The sequence below is a fragment of the Physeter macrocephalus genome, chromosome 16 (assembly GCF_002837175.3).
Source record: "Physeter macrocephalus isolate SW-GA chromosome 16, ASM283717v5, whole genome shotgun sequence".
In the NCBI taxonomy this organism is placed as follows: Eukaryota; Metazoa; Chordata; class Mammalia; order Artiodactyla; family Physeteridae; genus Physeter; species Physeter macrocephalus.
The window spans coordinates 12339111-12364767 of NC_041229.1; the positions used below are offsets into that span (position 1 = coordinate 12339111).

Consider the following 25657-nt stretch of genomic DNA (forward strand, 5'->3'; position numbering starts at 1 on the left):
AAGAGATCCTCTGAAATCAAATGCTGTAAAGGAAGCCTTAACTTACTGGTTCAACAGCACCCTAATCAAATGAAGGGAAAAGACTAGAATAGAGAGCTCTGCCTACCTTAAATGATTTCAAAACAAGGCCTCAGCTGATGCTCAGGGAATGATGATGTCTCGCTAGTAATAACAGGGGGCAAAAGAAAATATTCCCTTGACGTGTTTTCCATCAGTCACAAGAATTATACTTCACGTTACAGAAAAGGAAAACACCTACATCTAGCTATTTATCTGTAATGTTTTATGACATTTGTCATAATACGAAGATATCAAGTTCAATTGAAAAGCAAATTTTTCATCAGTATAGATCCTCTTATCTTTCAAGTCGGTATTAAAACTTTGGTGAACCAGTCATTTGGCTTAAAGAGGATGGCAAAAAGTGGAAGTAATTGCTCACATGCAAAGACAGGGTTTGACCTACTCCATTCCTGTAAGAAGGTGGCTGTCTAGGAGCAAGTGGGAATAGTATGGGTATTTATTTCTTCTATCAGTTATGTTTATACACAGAGCTAAGAGTACAGACAGGTTAATTTCTGCAAAGTACATTTGACTTAATTTTTTTTAAGGTTTAAAAGATCTACAAAATCCTAAGCATTTTTATTAATTTATTTTTTGGCCGCACCATGGGGCTTGCGGGACCTCAGATCCCTGACCAGGGACTGACTCCAGGCCACCCCAGTGAAAGCCCAGAATCCTAACCACTAGGCCACCTGGGAACTCCCCCTAAGCATTTTTTATTATGCTTATTAGCTCTATCAGCCAAAAGCACTGCTGAATGACTGGAAACTAAACTATTATCCCAAGAATAAATCAAATTACACTTCTATGTCAAAACCAACATACAAAAGAGCCCCAAACTCAAGGTTTTGAAATGGGAAAGTTGAAATGGGATCCATAAAAGCACAGAAATGTTGGTAGTCTAGGAAGTCCAACATTGAGCATAAGAATGGTAATAAAGATGTCTTATTTCATTTAGTGTAGCATTAAACCAAAGTTATCTTTAAGTGAGCCATAAAAGCTGCCCCATTTATCCCACGAAAGTACACTTAAAAATTTTGTTATATATATTTTACCACCATTTAAAAAATAGTGTAATATATTAAAAAAATCATTGAATTGTACATTTTAAATGAGTAAATTGTATGTTATGTGAATTATATCCCAATAAAGCTGTTAGAAAAACAACAACAAAGCTGCCCCCGACGCTGGGGCAATTCCAGCTGTGAGTGTCCTCATGGAAGTTTATATATTACGGAGATCAACTCGCTGGTCTCACTAGTAAAGATGCTCTGACAAGCAGCAAGATATCTGACAGTCACTGCCAGTAAGATCACTTAAGGCCTCCTTGGTGCCAAAACTTTTCTAATATAACTTGTATAAGACAAATCAAGAGGAATATAAATAAAAAGTCACATACTTGGTTCCTTTAAGCATATTTAATATTTGAATTCTCATTTTCTATTTTCCCAGACCCCAGAAAACAGAGTTTTTAGATGACCAATATTTTGCTCCAGAAACATACAGCCTTATTAGCTAATTCATAAAAGAGCTATTTTACAAAGGTACATCTGGATAATTAGAACAATAAAGTCTTTTAGGCATTTCAAAATGTGATCAGTAAAAATACATGATTATTAATAAAGTTTTTTTTAAGATAGTTCCAGATTTCTTTAAAAGTAATTTCTGTTAAAGAGTACATGATTGTATGGTGAACAAGGAAAATAAAATGTTCTAGCAGGAAGAGGCTGACTAAGAATAGCCCACAGTGTGCATTACAGTTATGTTTGCAGTACGTCTGCTTAGCCATTGGCACCTGGAAATGGTGGACAGGGCTTCCTTCTAGGAGGTACAATTTTTTCCTACCAATTTATTTTCAAAACCATCAGTACCAGTGGGGAAGAATGAGGCAAAGGAACTCTTTTCTTGAGGAAAAAACAATTTTTCCGATCACTTTGAAAAGGGGCGGAAAAGTCAGCAAAAACATGATTTACAAAACAAAAATTGTCTTACTGGGGGCAAAAAAGCTAGCCAGCAGAAAGCTGACTGGAAAGTCCTACTAATTTTCTGTCTGAGGTCTTCTGTACACAGCTCTGAACGGTGCCCCCCGTGACACATAGGGAAGGAAATATCGACCAAAGCTCTAGTAGCTCAAAATAACATCATATACCACCTTCAAAGAAGACAGCTTCCAGTTTGAAATATAGAAGCTCCACATAATACACCAAATTTAACAATATCAAAAAGAAAAAAAAAGTATGCGAGTAAATGACAACTCACAGGAAGCATAATTATTTTCTTTAGCTTTGAAAATAAGGAAAAAATGGGCTCTTCTCCTCTACTATCACACTAGCTCCCCACCCGCTTCCATAAACACATTAACAAAAACACTTTAGAGGGACTCATCCTTTCTAACAGCTGTTAGAGTTGTTTTAGGGAAAAGAAAGCCAAAAAGCTTATAAAATATACCTTCTGTGCAGCATAATATAATAGTAACCGTTTAGGTCCTAATAGCCAAGACAACTCAAGCAGTCCAAGTTAGCTGATTTTAAAGTATGCCAAATATATCGTTTCTAGGGCAGTGACCATGATTTTAAATTACAGCATTCTGGGGGTTTGTTGATTTGCCCTGATTAATTCTGTTCTCTGAAAAGGAAGGAGACACTCCAAACTTAATTTGCCACTTAATAGCAAAGGAGCCATTACGGCCACATGAGAGAGCACAGGGTCACGGCAGGTCACTACAATAGCTAAAACCCATCCAGCTCTCCTGCTCCGGGAAGGTTGCTTTGTCTACCACCCTTGGATCTTTCCGTATGGAAGTAGATTCCAACTTCTAGTCATGTAACTTTCAGAAAATGGCTTTGATGGTAACCAGCCTCACTCAAAGACAGGGTGAATATCTAATTCCATTATTCTGAAAGGCAGGTAGAGTATCAAAGTTGAATGGATGTGATTATAATGGCCAAAAGAAAACAGAGGGTGTGGGAGGCCAGCATGAGAAGAAGGAAAGAAGTTAGGTTGGTAAAATAAAAAGAACACTCAAAATTGTGGAATCTTTTCAGAATTAGACTTCATTTGGGGGCTTTGTTTGACAATCTGGATATGAATTTATTTGGAAGTACTAGAGCTATGGTCAAAATATTTTTCCAGTTAGCCCTGTTTTTGTTCCAATGAGAGGTTAAACTTCAGGAAAAAGAAAAGCAAATAGTTGCTAAGGACAAGGGACTGGCTGAGCTAGAAGAGAAACCAAAACTCTGGTAACCTACAAAGCTTCTTAAAGGAATGAGTGCTAGAGAATTATGCAATTACCCTGTAGCGTCTGAAGTTAAGATGAAAGTTCTATTTGTATTTACCTTTCTTCTGATTAACTGTCCACAGATGGTATTAGTGTCAAGTAACTACAGGTGTAATTCTTTTAGTTGGGAGTGACTACATTATTTCCAGCAGCACAATGTAACCATTTGGTTTTTACTTGCTTCTCTTAAGAGATACAGAAAGTTCAAGTCCCAAGCTTTACTTATATATTAGCCTCTGCTTCTAAAAATTTTAATCCCATTTTGATTTAATTTATACTTGGGCTACAACTCAAAATAAAATTCTAATTTATAGATGAGGTCCAACAATGCAAGTTGGTCTACTTAAAAAACATAGATCAGTTTTGGAAAAACAGAAACAGGAATCTGGACATAGATGAGCTTGTTAAGTTGTAGTGGTGTTTATAAAAGTAGTTGGGAATCCTTACCACTTGTGATGAGGGGAAAATTTTATATATAGATATATCATCTATATATAATATATATAGATGATATATATATATATATATTGGGGCAGAGGGTGGGGGGATGGCAGGGAAGAGTAAAATTACATCCTAACTACCCACAGAGTTCAGAGGGCACTGCTGAAAGATATGAGCAGTGGATGAACTCCTTGCATACTAACAGAATTTTCATATTTGACAAATGATTTAGTTTTAGTTGGCAAAAATACTCCAAAACATACATACCTGATGCACAAAGAAAACCACAGAAAGCCAATAGAACTGAAGGAGTTCTCAAGTTACAGTTCCGAAATATTTATCCTCTGGAGGGTGCTGCCAGTACTACTATTCATTCTAGAGCAGGCAGTTACCAATGCCTTGCCTGCAGTATCCAGTGTATGTTCTGGTCTGCAATTTTTAAGGTCAGTCATGCACCAGTGTGGAAAAAGCTCCAGCAGTGAAGTCAGAGGAAGTGCTTCTGGAGCTGGTTGGAGCAGCTCTGCCTTCTCCACCACAGCTTTCTCCGCTCCACTCTTGGCTCTCTTTTTAACTCAAAGAGCCCTTTGGCACCATCAGTGCAAAAATTAGAGTCAAACCTCCAGGTACTAAAATGTTACTGGCCTTATAATCAGCAGTACCCGTGGCTAATGAAAGCCATTGTTCAACTCAGTAGTGATTCAGTTACACAACCTTCCCAGATTCTCACCCGCTCCCACCCCACCCTTCCTTCAGCGACCCCCATCCCTGCCACCACCTGAAGCATCGCCGTTTGCTTGTTTTTACTTCCTGCTCAATCCGCAGGGATAATTTTACACAAGTGCCAAAGTCTAATGTATAATTATAAAAATGAAACAATACCAAGAATAACAAACTTATAGTCAAGAAAATAAAATTTGCTTTCCTCTCCCTCCCAAATCCCAACCCTCAACAGAAAAAGAGACAATAGAAGAAAATACACCCATTTTCAAGTGCCTGCTCTTTAGTACATTGAGGATTCCTGTTCATTGGGAGTGGATCCCAGCTACAGAGAAGAGGTGCTTGCCTCGGGTGGGAGGAAGCCCGACCTGGGAGCACAGAGCTCAAGTCCTCTGCACTTAGGAGTCCCAGCAGACTATGCTTTGAGGTGATCCTCAGACAAGCAGCCTACTGGACAGCAGAGGGCATGGGATACAGTTTGGTGGAGGCCACATGCTCCTCCCTCCCCTGCTTAGCCCCTCCTCCTCTTCACCTCTCTACCCCACCTCCTAATACCCCATACTGAACTCTTTGCTTCGGGAGCAATCGATGCTTGGGTGTACTAAATACAAAGGGCTAAAACTCTCACTACTCAATTAAAACAAAACATGGCAAAATAAAAATTAAAATGTGCTTTCAAATACGGAATGAAGTCAAATAAATACATCTGATTTTCTCTTTTTCTTAAGTCTAAGTAAAATTTCATATTCTACACCCAAAGCTCTATACATTTGGTTTTTGTTCTGAATCAAAATGAATTTCTGATAGTGAGGAGAGCAGAGTGAGAGAACGACATCCCCTCACTGACAGACTAGTGCAGCTGCCAGGCTGTGAAGAACCAGTCCCGCTCTGGGCCCCGGGGGCGTGGCTACCCCAGGGTGTTCGCAGGCAGATCCTCTGTCACACACTCTCTCTGTGTCCACACTGGAGCCAGGACGTGGTGATACAAGGCCGATGCTCAAATCCAACAACCTGCAGTCACCTCCAGGACACGCGGCTCTAACTTTTATCTGCGAAGAACAAGGAGATGTGGAGATCAAATTAGGAAGAAAGAACGAATTAAAATGAACACTTAGAGAATATATTTGAAATCTGTGGACACTGTTAACATCTTTGTTTCTGGATCAGATTAGCCTCATCCAAAAGCATGAAAGCAAATGAGTACAAATTGCTGCACTGAACGCAAATCCATCTGTAGTCACAGGGGGACACTGCTTTCGCCGTCAGGGGAGAAACAAAAGCACAGCAAGACCTGAGGAGGACCTGCCTCCACCACTGGGGAGCCTCAGTTTCCTGGGCCCACCACAGCTCTGCCTTCTGCTTTTGCAAAGGTGAAGAAAGATAGAAGGAGGGTGGCGTGGGGACTGACAACTGCAGCTTCTCTTAGAAAACAAGAGCTGAGTCAGCAGACAGCGGCCTCTGCTTGATATATGATGTTTGGAGACAAGCAGTTTTTCTAACACAGAGAAGAAATGGAATCTCAGAAGGTTTCCACTTTAAAGAATAATAAATCATGTCATTCAATGCACTGTTCAGGCAGGATGATTCTGGAGTCTGAAATCCACAGTTTTCACATACCTGAGTGCTTGTCTGTGAGGGCTGATCCAGCCAGCCTTTGGCAAAGAATGGTGTAACTTTCCTCCACCTTCTGTAAAATAAAACCCATAGGTTTTTCATTTGAACATCATGAAAAATTTATTTTGAAAATAGGAAAGAAGGCTTTCTTATATTATAGGGACATGCTTCCAAATTTCAACATTAACATCATTAAAAATTTTGTTAGTAGGTGAAAAAAGTAAATTTCATTCCTTTTACCTGCTTCTCTCTTGAGTGAATAACTGAAAATGTTCCCATACAGAAGAAAGTAGAGGAGGGGCAACCGGCAGCGGTGGTTATCCCACTGCCACCCCCCGCCCGGAGTCACCCTGAAAATGGTCCCACATGCGGCATGAACTAAACTAGAGCCAACGTGCCCTCAGTGGCCTCTTAGAATCTTATCAGCCACAGGATGACCCTACATATAATCATATGAAGAAGGGAAAACCTACCACATGAAGTTAAAAGAAAAACTAAGGGAGACCAGTCGTTAGCTAAGAGGCTAAGGACACTTTAAACTCCGGTCCCTGAAACCTCTACTAAATGATGTCATGACAAACATTTGGGCTCTAGCAGCTGTGCCTACTGATGGCAAACTTATAAAGTCCTGTTGTCAGAAATGACCACACAGGTCAGTTTTGCAGTGGTGGCTTATGCAGTGACATCTTCAATTACCAATTTACAAAACTCCTACTCATAGGCAGGCCTTTAATTACAGGAGCCACTGGAGACAATTTCTATCTGTCACAGCACCTGGGAAACTACCAACATCACCTAACAATTCACAGATAATTAATAGGTTATGGTAAGTTAAAGCATTTCCCAGCCTAGATTCCTAACTACACAAACCCCACCTATCTCAGCTTACTGCCCACATCTTCTCATGGAGGCCAGCCAATCACCCCAATTTATTTAGGTTCTTAAACTTAGAAACCCATACAAACACACAGTTTACAGAGCTACAATTTTTTCTGTTCTTGTGATCAGATTAAAAAATGCTGATCTCAGTTTTTCATCCAGGTCTATTCACAGACAATCGTCAAAGAAAACATACAAATCTAGACCCTGAGCAAGGTTACTGACAACAGCTTGTTAATCATTCTATGCTACCTCTCTGTTAAATGTGTTTTTTATATCCGAGTCCTAAGGATGTTGAAGTCTGAGGTACCTTTAAGTGTTCAAGGTCAGCCTCTATCTTACGAATGTACTCCATGATCTGGCTTTGTGAATCTGCACAAGAGGAGGGACTCCGGATCTCAAAACAGGAATCCTCCATAGCTCCCCAGCGCTGCTGGACCAGGAATTCTGGGGTGAAAGGTGAAACTGCCCCATCAAAATGAGCATTCTGGGGAGAACGCTGCTGCCGGGGGGTAGAGTCCATAGAGGGGATGCCTGTTGCAGGCTGCGGGGGAAGCGAGGAAGCAACCTCCTCATCCGTGGAGCTCTCCTGCACTGTTTCATAGCCATCAAGGATCAAACAGGTTCCTATCGATAGAGACAGAACAGTTTGATGAGATCAGTGCTGCCATCATTACATCAGAAAATAGACGTGGGGTGATTTGCTGACAACTTTAAAAGCTATTAAAGAAAGGGAAAGGCCATTAATTCCCAAATTCCCAGGTTAAGTTTTAAGTACCTCAGAATTTTCTTACGTCAGGTTAAAGGTAAACTTAGCACACTTTCCTGGTAATTTCTGAATAACTTCATATTCGTTAGCATTTTAAAAGTGAAAAGCTGAAAACTACCGAGTGCCTACATGATCTTGCCACCACCCTCCCTGCCAAACACCTGCCTTGTTTCATCTCCCACCACTGTCTCCCTCACCGTGAACTCTTTAACCACAGAATGCCTGCTCTTAACTCACAGCCTGTGCGCTATTCTTCTCTGCTGGAACACTCTACTTCCAGGTACCCACATGGCTTCTTCCTTCACTTCCCTTGGGTCTCTGCTCACATGCTACCTCCTGAGAGGCCTTCTTCCCTGATCACCTTGTCTGCCCCCATTACCCTCTGCCCCTCAGTCTGACTGACTGTTTTTCCTCCTAATTCTTACTATCTGACATCTATTTATTTGTTAACTCATTTACAGTTAGTTGCTCTCTCCCCAAGTAGTGCTTAAGCATCATGACAACGGTGGATTTTTCTGTGTTTTATTCCATGCTATATCTCACAGCACCTAGGATAGGGTGTGGCACAGAGTAGATTCAGTATTTATTTATTGCATGAAAGAACAGATACTACACACACACACACACACACACACACACACACACACACACACACACACACACACCCATGAGAGAATGCTTGGATACCCGAGCGACATCCATTTCAGCACATAGGACAAATAACAGTGATTGAAATCAAAGTTTAAATGTGAAAGGAACTTGCCTGAGATGCGCAAATTAACATCCTTCTCTTCCTTTTTAACTGCTCCATCACCTTCTGATGGATTATCATCACTATGTGCTTCACGGGCATCAAAAAAGTGCTCTCCACTCTCATCAAGACCCCCTTCTGGCTCTGCGGGAGGCATCTCTGGGGTCATAATCATGTGGTCCATTACTAAAATGTTACTTGCCTGGCTATCTTGGAATGCCAGTACCACTGAATCCCGTGGAGCAGAAGATTCAGTTGAAGTCCGTGGACTGTAACAAGTTGAAATGTCACCAGTTCCAGTTCTAAAGGGCATCTGTCCTTCACAAGGATGATAGGCCTTAATATTTTCAGGGTTCTGGGTTCCACTGTCTGCCTGCAGCCCCAGAGAGGCTGTCCTGCATCTTGGGAAATGTGGCCAGTCTTCCTGAGTGCTCTTCTCGGTCAAACCCAGCTGTTGTACCAGCAACTGCTTCAACAAACCCACTAAAAGATTTAGGAAGGGGGGAAAAACACACGCATTCACAACTATATTCACAACTATAACTATATCTTCACAACTGTAACCTCAAACTGACAGAATTAAATTAGAGGAATTATCAATTCTCTCTTAAAGTAAGTACCTTTTTAGTAACATACAGGCAAAAATATTAATTTCATACAGTCATTTTTTGTTTTGAGAAATGAAATAAAACACCATCTAGAGAAAATTTAACATTAAACTTGACTTTAAAAAAATTTAAGAATTCTCAGTGGGGATTCTCCTATTATTCTCCTATATGCCTACCTCCACATTTTCTACCATATAACTGGAATAATACCCCAAAGGTACTTCTTAAAAGGATGTTGAAAAGCCGTGTTAATCTAGACAAAAGAACCTGAAAGTTCTGCTTTTTCCAGAAGCAGACACTACCTACACAGGCATTATTTTTTTCTAATTTTATTAGACACAGAGAACATTTATTTTATCATCTATAATAACCCAAAGAACCTCCTTAAATGGTGAAGAAGAAAATAAAACTGCCCTGTAAATTTAATTTCAATGTTTGGTAGCATGCATAATTTCAAAGGATAAGGAAACATTTATTAGTTTTTAAAAATGACCTCACTAGTACCACAGCTTCCTTCGGTTGCTGAATATAGAATGGATTTAATTTTAAATGGGCAAGTGCATGCTGTGAGGTCACACACAATGAGAGGGTCACTGGGACTATGTTAGTGGAACCATCAGAAATCATTACCACTGTTAACTCTATGAGTCTAGAATAAATTAGGTTTTAAAGAACTTGACCAATTCCCTACTTTCAACTCGGCCTTAATTTCTATCTTTTGTCTCTTTAAATAAAGTTTCCACATAGGTTTGGGTCTTTGACCCTCCTTCTTTTTGCTCTGCAGTCACTTCCTGAGAGACACTATGAATACTTATGGCTTTGACACTCAGATCCATCTCTCTCCCTGACCTCCTCCAAAGTTCCAGTCTTAAATCTCTCAACTTCCTGTTCATCCTTCCTCTTAAATGGCTTGCCACTCATTAACATAATCTCAACATGTTTTAAAATTAAGCCCATAATCTATGGCAAAGAAAAGAAGGAAAAAAGAAAGTGTAGCAGTGGTGGTATTTTCTAATTTTTATTTCTGACAAAAATACTGAAATTATCTCTAAATAGTCCCTTACCTTTGCCCTCACAGCCAAAGAAGTCAATTGTTTTAAGTATTTGTTGGTTTCTCACTTTATTTTTATTCTTCTAACACCATTCTAGCCCAAACCCTTTTAGCCTCAAGCCCAGACCACTCCACTCCAACTCTATTTCCATTCAAATCCTTTTGCAGCTCTCAGCCGGAGTAATCTTTTTCCATTAGTCATACACCCTAGCTTAGCAACTTCAAATGGTTCTTTCTCTGCAGCTAAAGCAATCATTCTCAGCCTTTTTCCCACTTCCAATACACCTGAGACGTGTGATCCACTCCCACTTGTAGCAGTGGTTCTCAACCAGGCTGGAGAGGGAGTGGGTGGCCTAACCAAGTGGCAAGAACCACCCATTCGTGTGTGTGCGCATGTGCGCGTGTGCATGCGTGTGCATGTGTGTGTGCGTGTCTGTGCGTGTGTGTGTGAGAGAGAAGGATGGGTCGTGGTGAAGAATACTACAATCTCCACAAGAAAACAGAAGAATATCTGTAGCCTGAATAACTCCTCAAAACCCTGCATGCAGCCTGCCACCCTTCAAGTCCGGAGGACTCAACCTGCTCTTCAAGGTCCACAACAGCTGGGCTCAACAACGCGTCCTCCACCTTTCTAACCTTGTTGCCCATGACTCCTTTAGCTTGTGTGGTCTGCCCCAGGGCAGCTGCCCTACCCACTGCTCTCTGAACACCCTCATAGTTTTTTGTTTTTTGTTTTTTTTGTGGTATGCAGGCCTCTCACTGTTGTGGCGTCTCCCGTTGCGGAGCAAAGGCTCCGGACGTGCAGGCTCAGCGGCCACGGCTCACGGGCCCAGCCGCTCCGCGGCATGTGGGATCTTCCCAGACCGGGGCACGAACCCGTGTCCCCTGCATCAGCAGGCGGACTCTCAACCACTGCGCCACCAGGGAAGCCCCTATAATGTTTTTTTACTTAAGAAGGTGAGGGAAAGTTTTCTCTCATCTTCCCACTAGACTGTAAAATTCCTGAAGGGAAAATTCATGGTACATTATAAAACTCTGGTGCTTAGTAAGTATCTGTATTAACTTATGAATAAAACTTACAATTCCTTAGTGCATCCAACGCCCACCGTTCTTCTGAGACAGGCAAGTGTGGATCTGGGATTGTGATTTGATAATTGACTCCAACTTCCTTTAGAGTTCCATCTGCATGCTGCTCCTTTGCAAACTGTCGCTCAGCCACAAAGAGATCATCCACCTCCGATTTCCCAGAGGTATCCAGTGAATGAGATTGAGGTTTTGACGACATTAAAGGAGACTCTAATCCCAAATCTCTGTCTGTTCAATGGAACAGAAAAAGTAGAACGTATCTTAACAAAACTTTTAACGTGAAGCATTCAGGAAATATTTGGAAAAAAATAACCACATGAGCTACAGAGATTGTCTGCTAAGTAAAATACATGGCACTTAGTGTGGTGTGGTAACGGTACACAGAAGGCGCACAAGCAAAGTTTGTTAAAGTGAATAGCTGATGCCAGACCCTGCATAAACCAAAAGAGTTAACGTTTCTTCACATTTTATTGAGTAATATGTATACTCCATTCTTCCAGGTTAACTTAACAGATCAGTTTACCTGGACTCTGCAGACCAGTGACTGAAATGCCATGATGTTCCACTTTTAATTTTGGAGGTTCTTCTTCATCATTGTCTCCTCTATGGAAGGGAAAAAAAACATCTTTCAGCGTCATGAGGTGCCTAAACATCAGTGCAACAAAATGTTAAGAATTATCCATTCTTTCTCTGACCAAAACCACTAAGTCGTTCCTACTCGGAAGCAAAGGCACACTCACTCGCAAGGTGGTGACTGTGGCAGTGGAATTGGCTTTGTGGACTGCTCCTTCACTGATGCAGCCATCCGACAGATTAGGTCCTGCCAGCTGCAGGAAGTTTGAATACAAAACACAGGAGGGAAAGGAAAAAGAAACACACTTTAAGTACACTCAGAAAGCAAAAATAAAGACTAACAAACCATACCAGAAACCAAACCAAACCAACAGTCAAAAAACACTATTTCTGCCAGAGAATATCTTTATTTTGGTGACATACTATTAAGTAGAGATTATAAAACCTAACAACATTATGGATACACTACCCATGAAAAAACTTCACTTGACGCTTCTGAGAATTTTTTCTTTAGAAAAGATACTTTCAATAGAATAGAACCAAAATAAGAGAGAGCCATCTAAAAAGGAACAAATTCTTAGAAGAACACCTCTCAAAGAATATAGAGAAAGTACTTGTTTCAACATAGTTTTTGGTTTTAAAAGTCCTTTTACAAAGGCAGTTAAATTGTGGAATATTATATTCAGGATAATAAAACATATTAGAGCAAGGTAGCTATATCCAGTACATACACAGTCTTTTCAGAAACTGTCTGTGCCACCAGTTCATAAATTTGGGCTCCATTGTCAGACATGGAGATGACGAATAAAGCTTTGTTATCTGGGAAAACAAGACAAAAATTACCCTAACAATATGACCCACAGAGGCTGGGAAAGATGTTTCTAGGGTCCTGGTATTATTCTGCATCTTCATCTAGGTAAAGGTTACACCTGATCACTTTGTAAACACACATTCACTTTGTAAAACTCATCAAACTATAACTTAAAATTTGTGCAAAATTATTGTATGTTATACTATATATACTTTAATAAAACAAAGATTATAAGAGTAAGCACTAATTTCACAGTAACTTATTAAAAACAAGAAAGTGTCAGTGTATCTAAATTACTGAACTATAAACACTATTGCTCTTTTTGCATTTATTCTGAATTGCCCTTTTGCTAAATGGTTAGTCAGTAACATTCAGTGGGTGTTGGAGAAAAGAGGTCATAAACTTATCTTACCACTATGGAACTAACAAGTTTTAAAAGGGATCTCGTTATTAGTACAGTTAATATGTAACTTCCTAACTGAAACTGATTTTTAGAAACCTAAACCACACCTACTTCTTTAGTTTTTGCCTTTTCCCCACCATATCAAAAAACGAAAGCCTTTTCAATGGGATTACCTCCAATTCATTGTCTTCACTAGTGTCATCAATGATTTGAACATGACATAAAGATAAAAGTAATATGCAGAAAATTTTCAAATGAAGAAAATTATTCAGAGAATCTAAGCATCCTGAATAATTTTGGGGTATTCACGTTCTAAGCAGTAAATAAATTTCATTTAATCTGTATAAGAATATAAAAGGAACAAAACTCTACGCCAGTTGTGCTACTTCAATGACACCGAGTATCTTATGCAACATTACGATGAACCTGGAGGTTAGTGTCATTCAGCAGACATACTTGCCTGTTGCCACTTGTCGAACCAACACTGTATTCAACTTGATGACAGGGCTAAATGTGTGTTTGCTATCACCTGTAGATGCCAGAATCTTACTATGACACCTTAACACCAGTCTATCGTCCTGCTTTTGTAACAATACAAGAATATCTTCCAGCAGCAAAGTGTATAGATCTAGAAATAAAAATGTAGGAGAGGTGATTAGTACAGAAATTGAGATGTGTTTTATAAACTTTATAATAATTTGACATCAAAAACTGATTTCTGTTAAATCTAGTAAATTTTAAAAATGTACTTGCTATTGTATTTTTTAATTTCATTTTTTAATAATTCATTTTTAATGTATTACACCAAAGTGTCAGTTTGTGACTGACAGAGATAAAAAACACTGGTTCTTCACCACAGATAGTTTGAGATACAGTGGTTTAAAGGAAGCTGAGACTCATTAGAATACAAGGATGGAGACAGGACTGAATCATGACAAAATTTTCTGCTTCATCCCTAAATGAGTATTTAACATGCTTCACATATAACAAAATAACATAAGCAGATCTTCTGTAAATGAGTAATAACACAAAGTACCATTGCTAACTGCTGTCACTGAAAAATGTGAACGGCTATCTCTTCTCTTTGGCATAAGGAAAACTTCCTATTCTTTTCCTTTTTCCACTCTCCCCCAAACCAACAGACAGTATACCTACCAATAGTTTTATCTCTATTCACCTTCCAAACCAATGGCCCTTCATGAATCATCTTCCTTTTTGTTAAATCCAAATTCTGCCAAAATAAAGAGAATTAAACACAAATTATTTCCAAGCACTTAGTGAGATGATATTCCATTTAGTCTCCTTTCCAGAAATTCTTACTATAAAAGATACCATTTACATTCACTATTATTGGTATCTGTCAACTACTGAAAATGGAATAAAAATCAGGTTAAAGTAAGCTGCATAAAATTTTCTAGAAAGGAAAAAGCATCTTGTAGAAAAACATTCAGGAGCACTGTCTTCCAAATTTCACTCTAAACAGATGTTAATAGCTAATGAAAATGAAGCTGCAAATATTCAGCCACTAGATTCTCAACCCCTTCCTTATTTTTTCTATGAATAACTAACTAGATGAGGATGATGTATAGCTTATCTATAAGAAGCCTCTGATCTAGGCTCTCATTCCAAAAAAAGTTCGAAGGAAGAGCATTTCACAGAAGTCCAGGTAGTCCTGAGGCTTGCTCTAAATATTAATAACTTAATAAGAGAATCATCTTTTAGCATAAGTAGCTCTAGAAAAATCTTATTCTCTGGAAGTTAAGGGGCTCAGCATATTAGCATGCTTTTTGATAAGCTCTTAAAATAAATAAATAAAAGTCTATTTTAACAGCCACCAAATAAATGTGCCAGAACAACCAATGAAACAGTATAAGAAAGACTTAAAATCCTAAGTTACTCAATACAAAAAGCTCCATGTACTAGAAGGGGCAATTAATAAATATTTTACTGTCATTCCTGTAATGGTTTCAACTTTTATGCTTTTGAAGAGCTTCATAGAAAAATAATTATCTTCCTTTACTCAAAAATCTGGAAAGTTCCCACAGTAAACAGCCTTACTCTTATTCAAACTACAGAACACAATAAAATTAATTTTAATAATAAGTAATGTTCCTTAGTCTCCTACAAATCCTTGTCACAAAAAGTTAGTTTCACATAAAATATTCCCCTACTGAAAGACTAAAGCAATCCTTACACAGACCAAGACATTTAAAAGGAAGAATAGAACAATAAATACAGACAATCTATGATGCAAGAACTCCTTCAGGTGATGTATGTTCCCACTGAGATGTTAATCACCTGCCAAGTCTTTAGCAAATTTTATTTTTTTAATTATGATTAGACCATCCCTTACCCTGAGCTCTTCAACATTTGGGTACTCTGACAACTTCAGATTGGAGGTATCAAGGCGACGCTGATAATCTTCTAAGCGCTGAAAATGAGACAGGACACAGCTAAGGTTACTGCTTTGGATATCAATGACCTCCCTGTTCCTAAATCAAATGGACACTGTACCTGCATTCTGCTGAACTCTCTGCAACATCAGACACAACCGACAACTCACTCTTCCTTAAAACACTCCCTTCTTTTGGCTTTGGTGATATTACCCTCTCCTAACTTTCCTCCTACCTCGTTAGCTGTTCTTTTCCAATCTTCTTTTCAAACTCTCCGGCTGCTAACTAGCATATATTTACTTTCTAAATATGTAAATAATGTACATGGTACAAAATTCAGAAGGTAATATAAGGCACACAATAAACAGTAAGTCTCCCTCTAACCCTGTCCTCTTGCCTTCCCAGCCCCAATTTTCCCTAAAGAAACCTCTAATATCCATTTCTTGGGTAGCCTATGAGAAAAACTCTAAGAAAAAAGAATACATATGGATGTAAGCACGCTTGGCTCTGTTGCGTGTAGATATAGCTTTTTAAAAAGAAATATATGGTAACATAATACATTCATATGTGTATTACTCATCCAAAAGGTAATGCTATATATTCATATACACATTTCTCTCTCTCTCCCTGTGTGTGTGTGTGTGTGTGTGTGTGTGTGTGTGTGTGTGTGTGTGTGTGTGTATCAGTCATCAATATATCTTGGAGACTGTTCCACACTAGCACATAGAGAGAGAGTAGTCTATTTTTCCAGTGGCTGCATGGTATTCAACTCTGTGAATGAACTATAGTTTTTTTAACTACACCTTACTGATGGACATGTATAGTAGAATAAATTTCTAGAGAAACAACTGTTAGACTAAAGGGTACATTTTCCCCCAAGATTATAAAAATTTCCAAATATACAGAAAAGTCTGAATGTGTATAGTAAACAGCCATATACCCACCACCTACATTCCACAACTAACAGTTGCTATATTTGTTTTATCATATACCTATCCATCTATTCATCCCTCTATCTATCCATCAATCCATCTTATATTTTGGATGTATCTCAAAATAAGTTACAGATATAACACACTCTATCTCCAAACATTTTAGCATGCATATCATTAACAAGAGTTCAATATTTATTGACAGTTTTTTTTAAATTAAAATTTACATACAGTGCAATGTACACATTTTAAGTATACCTTTCCACCAGTTTTTACCAATGCATATGGCTGTGTAATCAAACTCCTATCAAGATATGAAATATGACCATCGATCACCTCAGAAGGCTCCCTCATACTTCTTCCTAGCTAATCTCTGTCCCCAGATCCCCAGTGATAACCACTTTTCTGATTTTTTCCACCATAAATTAGTTTAGCCTTAGAAATTCACAGAAATAGAATGACATATATGTACTCTTTTGTGTCTGGTTTCTTTCACTCAGTATGTTTGTGAGACTCATCCATTACTGCTAGTATTACTTTAGTTTATGACTATGTTTACATTTGGTTTATGCTATAAACATTCCTGTACAAGTCTATGGGCACGTATCTTCATTTCTCTTGGGTAAATCACCAGGAAGAGAATTGCTGGATCAAAGAACGGACGTGTGAATGCATACATTTTAAATTTAAGTATAAATTGCCAAATTGTCCTCTGGGGTTTTTTATAACTTTACACTCCAAACAATACATTTGGAAGTTCCCGTTTTTCTACAGCCTCACCAACAGAGTGAATGAATGAGCAAACAAGCAGGTAGAGATGCTCAAAAAAGCCAAATACAACTCTCACGTTCTATCCCAAATTGATCTGGACCCACCTACTACATGAATAGTTAACAAATGTCCCACCCTTCAATTATGTAATAACAAATTCAATTAATATTTAACAGATTCCAGGTAAAACTAATTTAATATTCTTATTCTCACTGTCATCCTGTGTCTTCTTGCTTTTTCCTTCTTACCTGCTTGTTTTCTGCCTCCTTAACAGCCTGATTTACATAATTTAAGATCTGACGACAGTGATCTGCAGCTTTCTTCACCTTCTCCCTTTCTGTTGGCCACTCTAAATATGGCAAAGAAATCCAAAATGTAAAATGGAGGAAATAAGAAAAGAATGTAAGTATGTACATAAATGAGATATCATTTTATTTCAACAGTTATAAAAGCATAGTAAGACCTTGAATATTTTATGTATTTATTTTAACTTTTATTTCTATTTATTTATTTTTTATTTTTGGCTGCGTTGAGTCTTTGTTGCTGTGCATGGGCTTTCTCTAGTTGCAGCGAGCAGGGGCTACTCTTCATTGCAGTGTGTGGGCTTCTCACTGCGGTGGCTTCTCTTGTTGCGGAGCACAGGCCTTAGGCACACGGGCTTCAGTAGTTGTGGCATGTGGGCTCAGTAGTTGTGGCTCGCAGGCTCTAGAGCGCAGGCTCAGTAGTTGTGGCGCACGGGCTTAGCTGCTCCGTGGCACGTGGGATCTTCCCGGACCAGGGATCGAACCTGTGTCCCCTGCACTGGCAGGTGGATTCTTAACTACTGTGCCACCAGGGAAGTCCAAGACCTTGAATATTTTTATACCAGGCTAAAATCCTACAGCAGAATCTCAATTCAGGTAGTCTTTGGACAGGTAAGACTTCTTATCATAGTGCTTTAAGCATCAATACTAACCTTTAAAAAGAAACCAAATCCAAGGAGAGATGCTTTATATCAAGTATCAGGCCCACCCAAAGGAGTGGGTTTCATTCACACTGTAAGCTATATAAATGGAACCCCTTTTCCCTTATCAAAGTGCACAGCCTACATGATTATGGACAGTGGACCCATTAAACAATATATTTTGAATGATAAAACAATTCAAAATAACTCCAAAATATGTTTCTTTGAATTGGTATTATATTAAATAAAGAAAATAGTTTACAACATTTGTATCATAAAAAGAAGATAAACTTCACCAAAATGTGTTGAAATTATGTTGAGGTTCTATTTTGGAAAAGAATACCAAAATCAGAATATTCAAAATTATAATCCTCCGGGCTTCCCTGGTGGCGCAGTGATTGAGAGCCCGCCTGCCGATGCAGGGGACACGGGCTCGTGCCCCGGTCTGGGAAGATCCCACATGCCACGGAGCGGCTGGGCCCGCTGAGCCTGCGCGTCTGGAGCCTGTGCTCAGCAACGGGAGAGGCCACAACAGTGACAGGCCCGCGTACCGCAAAAAAAAAAAAAAAAAAAAAAATTATAATCCTCCAAACAATAGTCCAACTATACTGAATAAAGAAAGTATAAAAGTTAATGTGTATGAGTATTTTCAAATTCCCAGGCATAAGAAACAGGCTTTTGATTGCACAGAATTATTAATGAGAACTAAGTATAAGAGCCTAAAGCTCAACTGAGAAACTAAGATTCACTTCATGTTTCAAAACAGGAGAGTTGGAATGATATGCATTGGTTGGACTTAATGAAAGTACATATATAGATACAAAACATCTCTGCAACCCAGTATAAGCCTTCTTCAAAGCAAATATGATATATGCTAGAGGAAGTATTGGTAAACATTTTTTGTACACTTTATAGGCCAAATGGTCTTTGTCACAACTACTCAGCTCTGCTGCTGTATTACAGTAGTCAGAGACAACATTTCAACAAGTGAGTATGATTATGTTCCAATAAAACTTTATTTACAAAAATACATGGTGAGCCAGATTTAACCCGTGATCCAGAGTTTGCTAAACCCTGTGCTAGAGCTATTAACGGAGTACATTAAATCAAACAGCTCAAAGAAGACTGGATTGAATCTTGTTAGAACATCTTGCCGTACTATTTGGAAATTCAATGTCCAGACACCAGGATGCTGTGAGAGATTATTCAGCAGAATATGTGTTTTGGTTGTTGTTGTTCCTAAGCTCTTTAATTTCAGTGAGAATGTTATACCTGTGTATTTGGCAATATTATCCAATAGAAGAGGGTACTTAGTAAGCCTCTGCATTTGGGTGGGAATGATATCTTTCAGCTGCAGACGACGACACAGTGGATTACTCTCAGCATCCTAAAATTAAAGTCAAATAAGTGAATTTGTAATTCTTATTAGGACTATGATTACCTAACACATACCACACATTCATCATGTAACTGTCTATAGCAACACAGTTCTGGTTATTAAATCAAGACTTAAAACCTGCCAAGACATACCACCGCCACACTACACTTCTGCTTTCTCCTTTAATCACATAATGTTGCCTTTATCACTCAGCCAATGGCTTCTGTGTTACCTATTTAGGCAAAGACTGAGAGCATCCATAATCAACTCTAAGAATTGCTTTCTTGTGAAAAAAGTTTTATCTTCACATATTAAAAAAATCTAGTTACGTTTTTCAACGACTGGCATTCCTACCAACAGCTAGTCAGTTAATTTGCTATCTGCCACTCCAAGTAGGCACAATAGTTCACCAGTCTCGATATACCAGCTCAACTGTAATAGGGTTCTGTAAACTTTTCAGTAAAGTGCCAGACAGTGAATATTTTAGGCTCTGCACGCCATCTGTCTGTCACATCTATTCCACTCTGCTGTTTTAACACAAAGAAGCCACAGACAATACATAAAGGAATGAACTTGGCTATGTGTAGTGAAGAGTTCTAAGATGGCCTCCAAGATTCTCACTTTCTGGTGTACACACCATATAATCCCCCCAGCCCTTGAATGTGGACAGAACCTATGAATATGATGGGGTATCACTCCTGTGATTAGGTGACTATCAGTTAACTCTGAGTCAATCAAAAAGGAGATTGTCCTAGGTGAGTCTGACTTAATCAGAGGAGCCTTTAGAAGAAAGCTCTGTCAGAGAGACACATTCCTACTGGCCTGGAAGAAAAGGACACATCCATCTTGTAAACTGCCTACAAGGGACACGTAGCAAAGAGATTTGGGCAATCGCTAGGAGCCGAGAGCAGTTCCTAGTCAACAGCAGCAAGAAGACAGGGCTCCCGGTTATAGTTACAAGGAAATGAATTCTGCTGACAACCAGTGTAAGCTTAGAAGAGAGGCAGATGAGAACTGCAGCTGCAGGTGATACCTTGATTTCAGCCTGGTGAAAGCATGAAGAAAGGACACAGATAAACTATATCTGTACTCCTAAACTATAAAAGCTGTGACATAATACATTTGCATTAAGTTGCTACATTTGTGGTAATTTGTTATACAGCAATAAAATATAAACTGTAAATACAGCTTTGTAAACTTTATTTACAAAAACAGGGAAGAGGCTGGATATGGCTGGTGGGCTATAGTTTACTGACCCTTGATCTACACCAGTATATATCCTAGTAAGCATGACTGCTTGTTATGCTCTTCCCTGGGCTTGACATAAGGCCATTCTGATGTTCTGACGGTATTATTTTGATAGTGTACACGGGCCATTTCCTGAGGGTATCTCCATGGCAACGTGGACTTCTACGTCAAGTACTGTAATCCTGCCATATAGTCTTTGTTAGTCACCATTCCAGTATCATCTTTATAGCCTCCAGTAATTTAAGAGAAAATGTATGGCTTTAAAAACATAAACACAGATATAATCCTTGTAAAAAATTTAGTCTTAGGATTCCCCTAGTTTGTTCCATAATTGATAAAAAATTGCATTTCTTTTTTCTTACATGACTCTCTCAACTCACTTGCACAAAAGTCTGGAATCGAGAATCCTTTTTCTGACGAGACTTGATCATTTCCAGGGCAAAGGGTTGGTTACTGCAAAAGGTAGCAGCAGCATGTTTCAACTTTTCCTCCCCGGGTCCACTGAACTGTGCCAAGAACGCAAAGAACACAATAGAGAATGGGATACTGAGCTTATATAAGGCCAGGCAAAATGAGAGACAGCCACAATCCTTCCAATATTCCAATAAGTATCCTCAAGTGACAAGAAACAGAAATCTACACATTTTATGTGGATTATCAATGATTCTCCATTACAAAGGGTCTGCCCCTGACATATCCAGACCTTTTCTGACCATAGTCCAATATTTTCTTGCTTGTAGCCTACCACAACTTACTACTTTTTCAGTCTATTCCACTTCTAAATCAGATAGAAATGTTGACACTTGGGGAATATGAGACACAAAATGCTTAAAGACTGGGATTAAATTTGATTTTCTTAGAATGTGACACCTTCACAAAAATTACTGTCTTACTGCCCTAGGAAGAAAATCCTTGGGATTCTAGCTTACTTTCTTACTGTGAAATCCGGGGCAGGTCATAACTTCTCTGGGTCACGACAAAATTAAATCACTACTGCTTCACCTATGTAGAGGTAGGGATCCATCCCTTGAATTTCTCTTGAGGAAGATTCATGAGCCTATGACCCTCTTTTCCTAAAAATTATACTTTTTACTGATATTTTTCATTTGTAAATTTAAGTTTGTATATGCCATGATTTTAAGGTTTCTTATAAGACACCTAACAAGTGCTTCACTCATAATAGGTATTCTTATAAGTACAGGTCGAATAGATGATTTTCAAAACCACCTTTACATTTGTAATAATTGCTTTATGGTTTATAAAGAAGCTTTTCATAAAAATCTCCCATTTAAAGCCATATTTCCAAAAGTTTATAAACAAAGGTATTTTGTAAAAAATCCTTTTGTAGGGCATTTGTGGATAAATTCAGAGTATTTTTTCTTCAACTATGACACATACAAAGTGATATTTTAATAGGTTGCTCCAATGTTGTATTCTTATTCTATTATAAATATAACACTTGACATATTTAGAGATGAGACTGGCAGCATTTTTGGTATGTTAGTCAATCTAGGTGCCACGCAATTACTAACAGCGGCTGGGTTTACAAAAGAAAATAATGCCCTAGCCTCAAGCAGTTTTACAGTGGTTTTACTAGCAGCATAAGTATATATAAGGTGACCTCAACGGACCAATATTGGAAAAATATTCTCCAAAACTATTTTTAAAAAATAGAGTAAATCTAGACACCCATTTATGATTTTTGCTTTTAGTATTTCTGGCCAACGCTTTGCCCTAAATTAACCCTTTGTACCTAGCAGCTACTAACCAAATTGGTTAGTCCATTCTGCTTTTCCTCAACATTTTATAGGCATATCACATTGTGCAAGAATACAATTCTTTCTGAATGTTCTAAAATAAATGTGTGGTCCCACTTTTAAGAGGTATCTCCACTTTATTTTACCATGTAGTAGATTTATGCAGTCCAAAGGACTGTGGTAAGAGGACCAATGTACTTCTGTACCTTATTAATGATGAATCTCACTTGACGCTTGGTGTTAAACATTATTTTTATGAGATGCAAATTAAACTGCTTAGGAATCAAGATTGATATCGTTAAGTCCATATGACTTACAACTTTTTAATCCAAAATTAACAAGAAAATTGTTGCTACACTATGTCATACTACGAATTTTCTGTTTCAAGTTGAGTAGGGTGCTGCCAAGGCAACAGAACTCAGAGATCAAGAAACAAAATGAGTCCCACCGTCACAGAGTAGCCACAGAAAAAGCTGGATTTTTCAAGGAAGTTAAGTCTCCTTAATAACAATGATACCAGCGTGGGCCTAAGGAGAAAATGCTTTGGAAAGTTCAGTAAATGCAAGATGAGACTGGATTATGATTCCCTGATCTTGTTCTACGTGTCAAGTGGCTAATGGCTAAGAAGAGCTCTACTAATAGATTAGTAGATTCTGAGTCACAGTCTCACCATCAATGAAAGGAGTAGGATCAAGATTGTTTTAAGTCAACTTTCTAGTGTTTAATCATTGTAAAATTATCAATCATTGTAAAATTACCAAAATCTTGTGACATTTCCTCAGTCTACGTATTGAAGTAAATATCTGTCGGCATAGCTAAACAGTTCTTATTCAACCAGTGTTAAAATTTTGAGAACTACATCACATATTTTACTATTATTCACAGCCTTAACTGTAGTACTTTCTTTAAATGTCTGGATCAAACCCACTTTCCCCTAGGAAGATTTTCTGTATGTTCCAGTTCAGGTCTCCTTGCTATCTATTCCCATAATAACCTGTATTCTCCCCTTTTTGTAACACTAATCACACCTGAAATAACTAACGACTGTTTTTCTATTTTTTCTTCCCATTGACTATAAGCTCCACTAGGGCAGGAGTTATATCTGTTTTGACTGCTACTGCATCCCCAGTACCTAGAACAGTGCTTGGCACGTAAGTATATATTATGGAGTATATACTGATAAAGAGTCAGCTGGAAAGATAAATACAATTTGACAAACAGCTACTATAGTCTCTGAACTCTTTCCTTGTACATAAGATTAAGTAATTTTCACTTTTCTACTTTTGTGATGGTAGTTCTGGATCTACAATTGTCTAACGTTTTACAGTACAATTCTGAGATTTTGACAACAGAAGATAGTTAAAATTCTACATCAGTTAAATTATTTTTTATCAATATCCATGTTATTCTACATTCTTTTAAACACAAAGAACTAGTATCTTTAATTTGATGAGAAAAGAGCATGTAGTTGATTGGGCACTTATTAGAAGAATAAGTAAGAATACACAGTTGGACACTTTTCATCTTTACATTAGCTTTGCAAAATGGATGAGTTTGCATACTTGGGAAGGTTAGCAACTTAACCTTGAATCTGATCAAGTGTCTATGAAAATTTTTAAATAAATTAAATAGCAAATCTCCTTACCCAAGTCAGCAAATCTTCCCCAATCTGATCAATAACAGATGTCTCATTCCTCTTTCGAACAGCCTTCATTTGCTCATTCAACCCAACTAAGGGAGAAAAAAAACAATGAAAAAAATTAAGCATACATTCATTTCAGGCTGAGATACTGGTAATACCACGAACCTAAATTTTCAAAAAACAAAAGGATTTTCAGAGTAGTATATAGCTGCTTCTGATCGCCTTAAATATAAATCTGGACCCAATTCCTATATACCTAAATGTTTTGAGTTCTATCTGAAAAACAGTTGCCAAAGCATAAAACAATGTGGAAACTAGCACATTATACACAGTATAGGTGCATCAAATACACATTTAACCTCAAGACTCCATCTATAACCAACCATGCTGATAAAAAACAAAGTTCAGTTGTACAGGTGACTCCATCCACTGTTCCTCTCAAAATGTGTGTGTTCCCAGGCAATGGACATCATCATGCTTGAATGTGTCCGTGCACACTGGTGAGACCTAGGATCACCCACAAAGGAGCAAAAGGCAACCTTTTGGTGGGAGGGTGTTGGTAGGTGGTGATGGCATCCTTGATGAAAGAAAGACTGAAAACTAAGGGTCCTGGAGAAACAGTGACTTAAAAAGAGAGGAACTGATACCACTGTCTACAAAAGTCCAAGATAACTACAACCAGGGAAAGCCAGCAAGACAGATTTTTTATGTATTCACTCAAGCATTCCAAGCAACAAAACAATAAAATAATTTAATTCCTGAAAATTTTCTCACCATGGGATTATATGCTGTATATTACTATTTACAAAATATATTTACACATATATTATTATATAGAATATATTTTTTAAAAACATATATATTGTAATCAATAGGGAATTTCCAAGGGTAATTTTAACTATTCATGTTTTTCATCTCAGGCATTGACTTTAGGCCCTAAATCCTGCGTTAACACTTTGTATAAAAAAGGCTGATGCAGGGGTGGTGGGGGTAAAGGGTTGGGGAGAAATTCAAAGATCCAGTCATTTCTTTATGTTATGCTCACATTTAATTATATAATTTCAGGAAAGCTAACACATGGATACATTTATAAGATTTTACTGCTAGGGTCCCTTTACATACTCACAATCTTTTATCTATTGGAAATGTTAGGGACAAAGATCAGAGTCAATTTCTCTTACTGTGAAGTTGAAGAATATCTTCTAAGTTTGAAAAAATTTTCCGTAGTTCTGAAGGTGACAGAATTCCTTCTCTGGAAACTCGCTGATAGAACACTTGATCTAGAACCTTCAGTGTTCGAACATGAGCTCTTTCAGTGTAGAACAATTCTAAGCAGAAAAAAAGGAAATATAAAATGTTACCTTACTTAGAATGGGATCAAACATAGGCTTTAACTGAAATTAAGTAGCAAATGAGTTATATAATAATTATTTATAGTTTTGAAAGGATATAGTACCTCTGAAGTCACTTCTTGATTACATGAAATTATCCTACAGAGCTATAAATACTGGCAAATGAAAAATATCGTCAAAACTATTTTGTACTTAAAACTT

At 38.1% G+C, this 25657-nt stretch overlaps 1 protein-coding gene across 3 annotated transcripts in view; it reads right to left on the reverse strand.

The window, feature by feature from the left end:
• Positions 1–1468: 1468 nt before the first annotated feature.
• The window catches only part of ARHGEF12 (Rho guanine nucleotide exchange factor 12), a 150039-nt gene continuing 125850 nt past the window's right edge, over positions 1469–25657 (reverse strand). For all 3 annotated transcript variants that reach the window (XM_007121708.4, XM_007121707.4, XM_007121706.4), the window contains 16 exons: positions 25286–25432; positions 24108–24193; positions 21086–21211; positions 19352–19466; positions 17385–17485; positions 15394–15471; positions 14196–14271; positions 13501–13668; positions 12558–12645; positions 11994–12080; positions 11777–11856; positions 11248–11481; positions 8521–8991; positions 7299–7615; positions 6113–6182; positions 1469–5544 (listed from right to left, as the gene is read on the reverse strand). In XM_007121708.4, coding sequence (XP_007121770.1) covers positions 5534–5544; positions 6113–6182; positions 7299–7615; positions 8521–8991; positions 11248–11481; positions 11777–11856; positions 11994–12080; positions 12558–12645; positions 13501–13668; positions 14196–14271; positions 15394–15471; positions 17385–17485; positions 19352–19466; positions 21086–21211; positions 24108–24193; positions 25286–25432 — 2255 coding nt within the window. In that variant the 3' untranslated portion in view covers positions 1469–5533. The remainder of the gene's footprint in view (positions 5545–6112; positions 6183–7298; positions 7616–8520; positions 8992–11247; positions 11482–11776; positions 11857–11993; positions 12081–12557; positions 12646–13500; positions 13669–14195; positions 14272–15393; positions 15472–17384; positions 17486–19351; positions 19467–21085; positions 21212–24107; positions 24194–25285; positions 25433–25657) is intronic.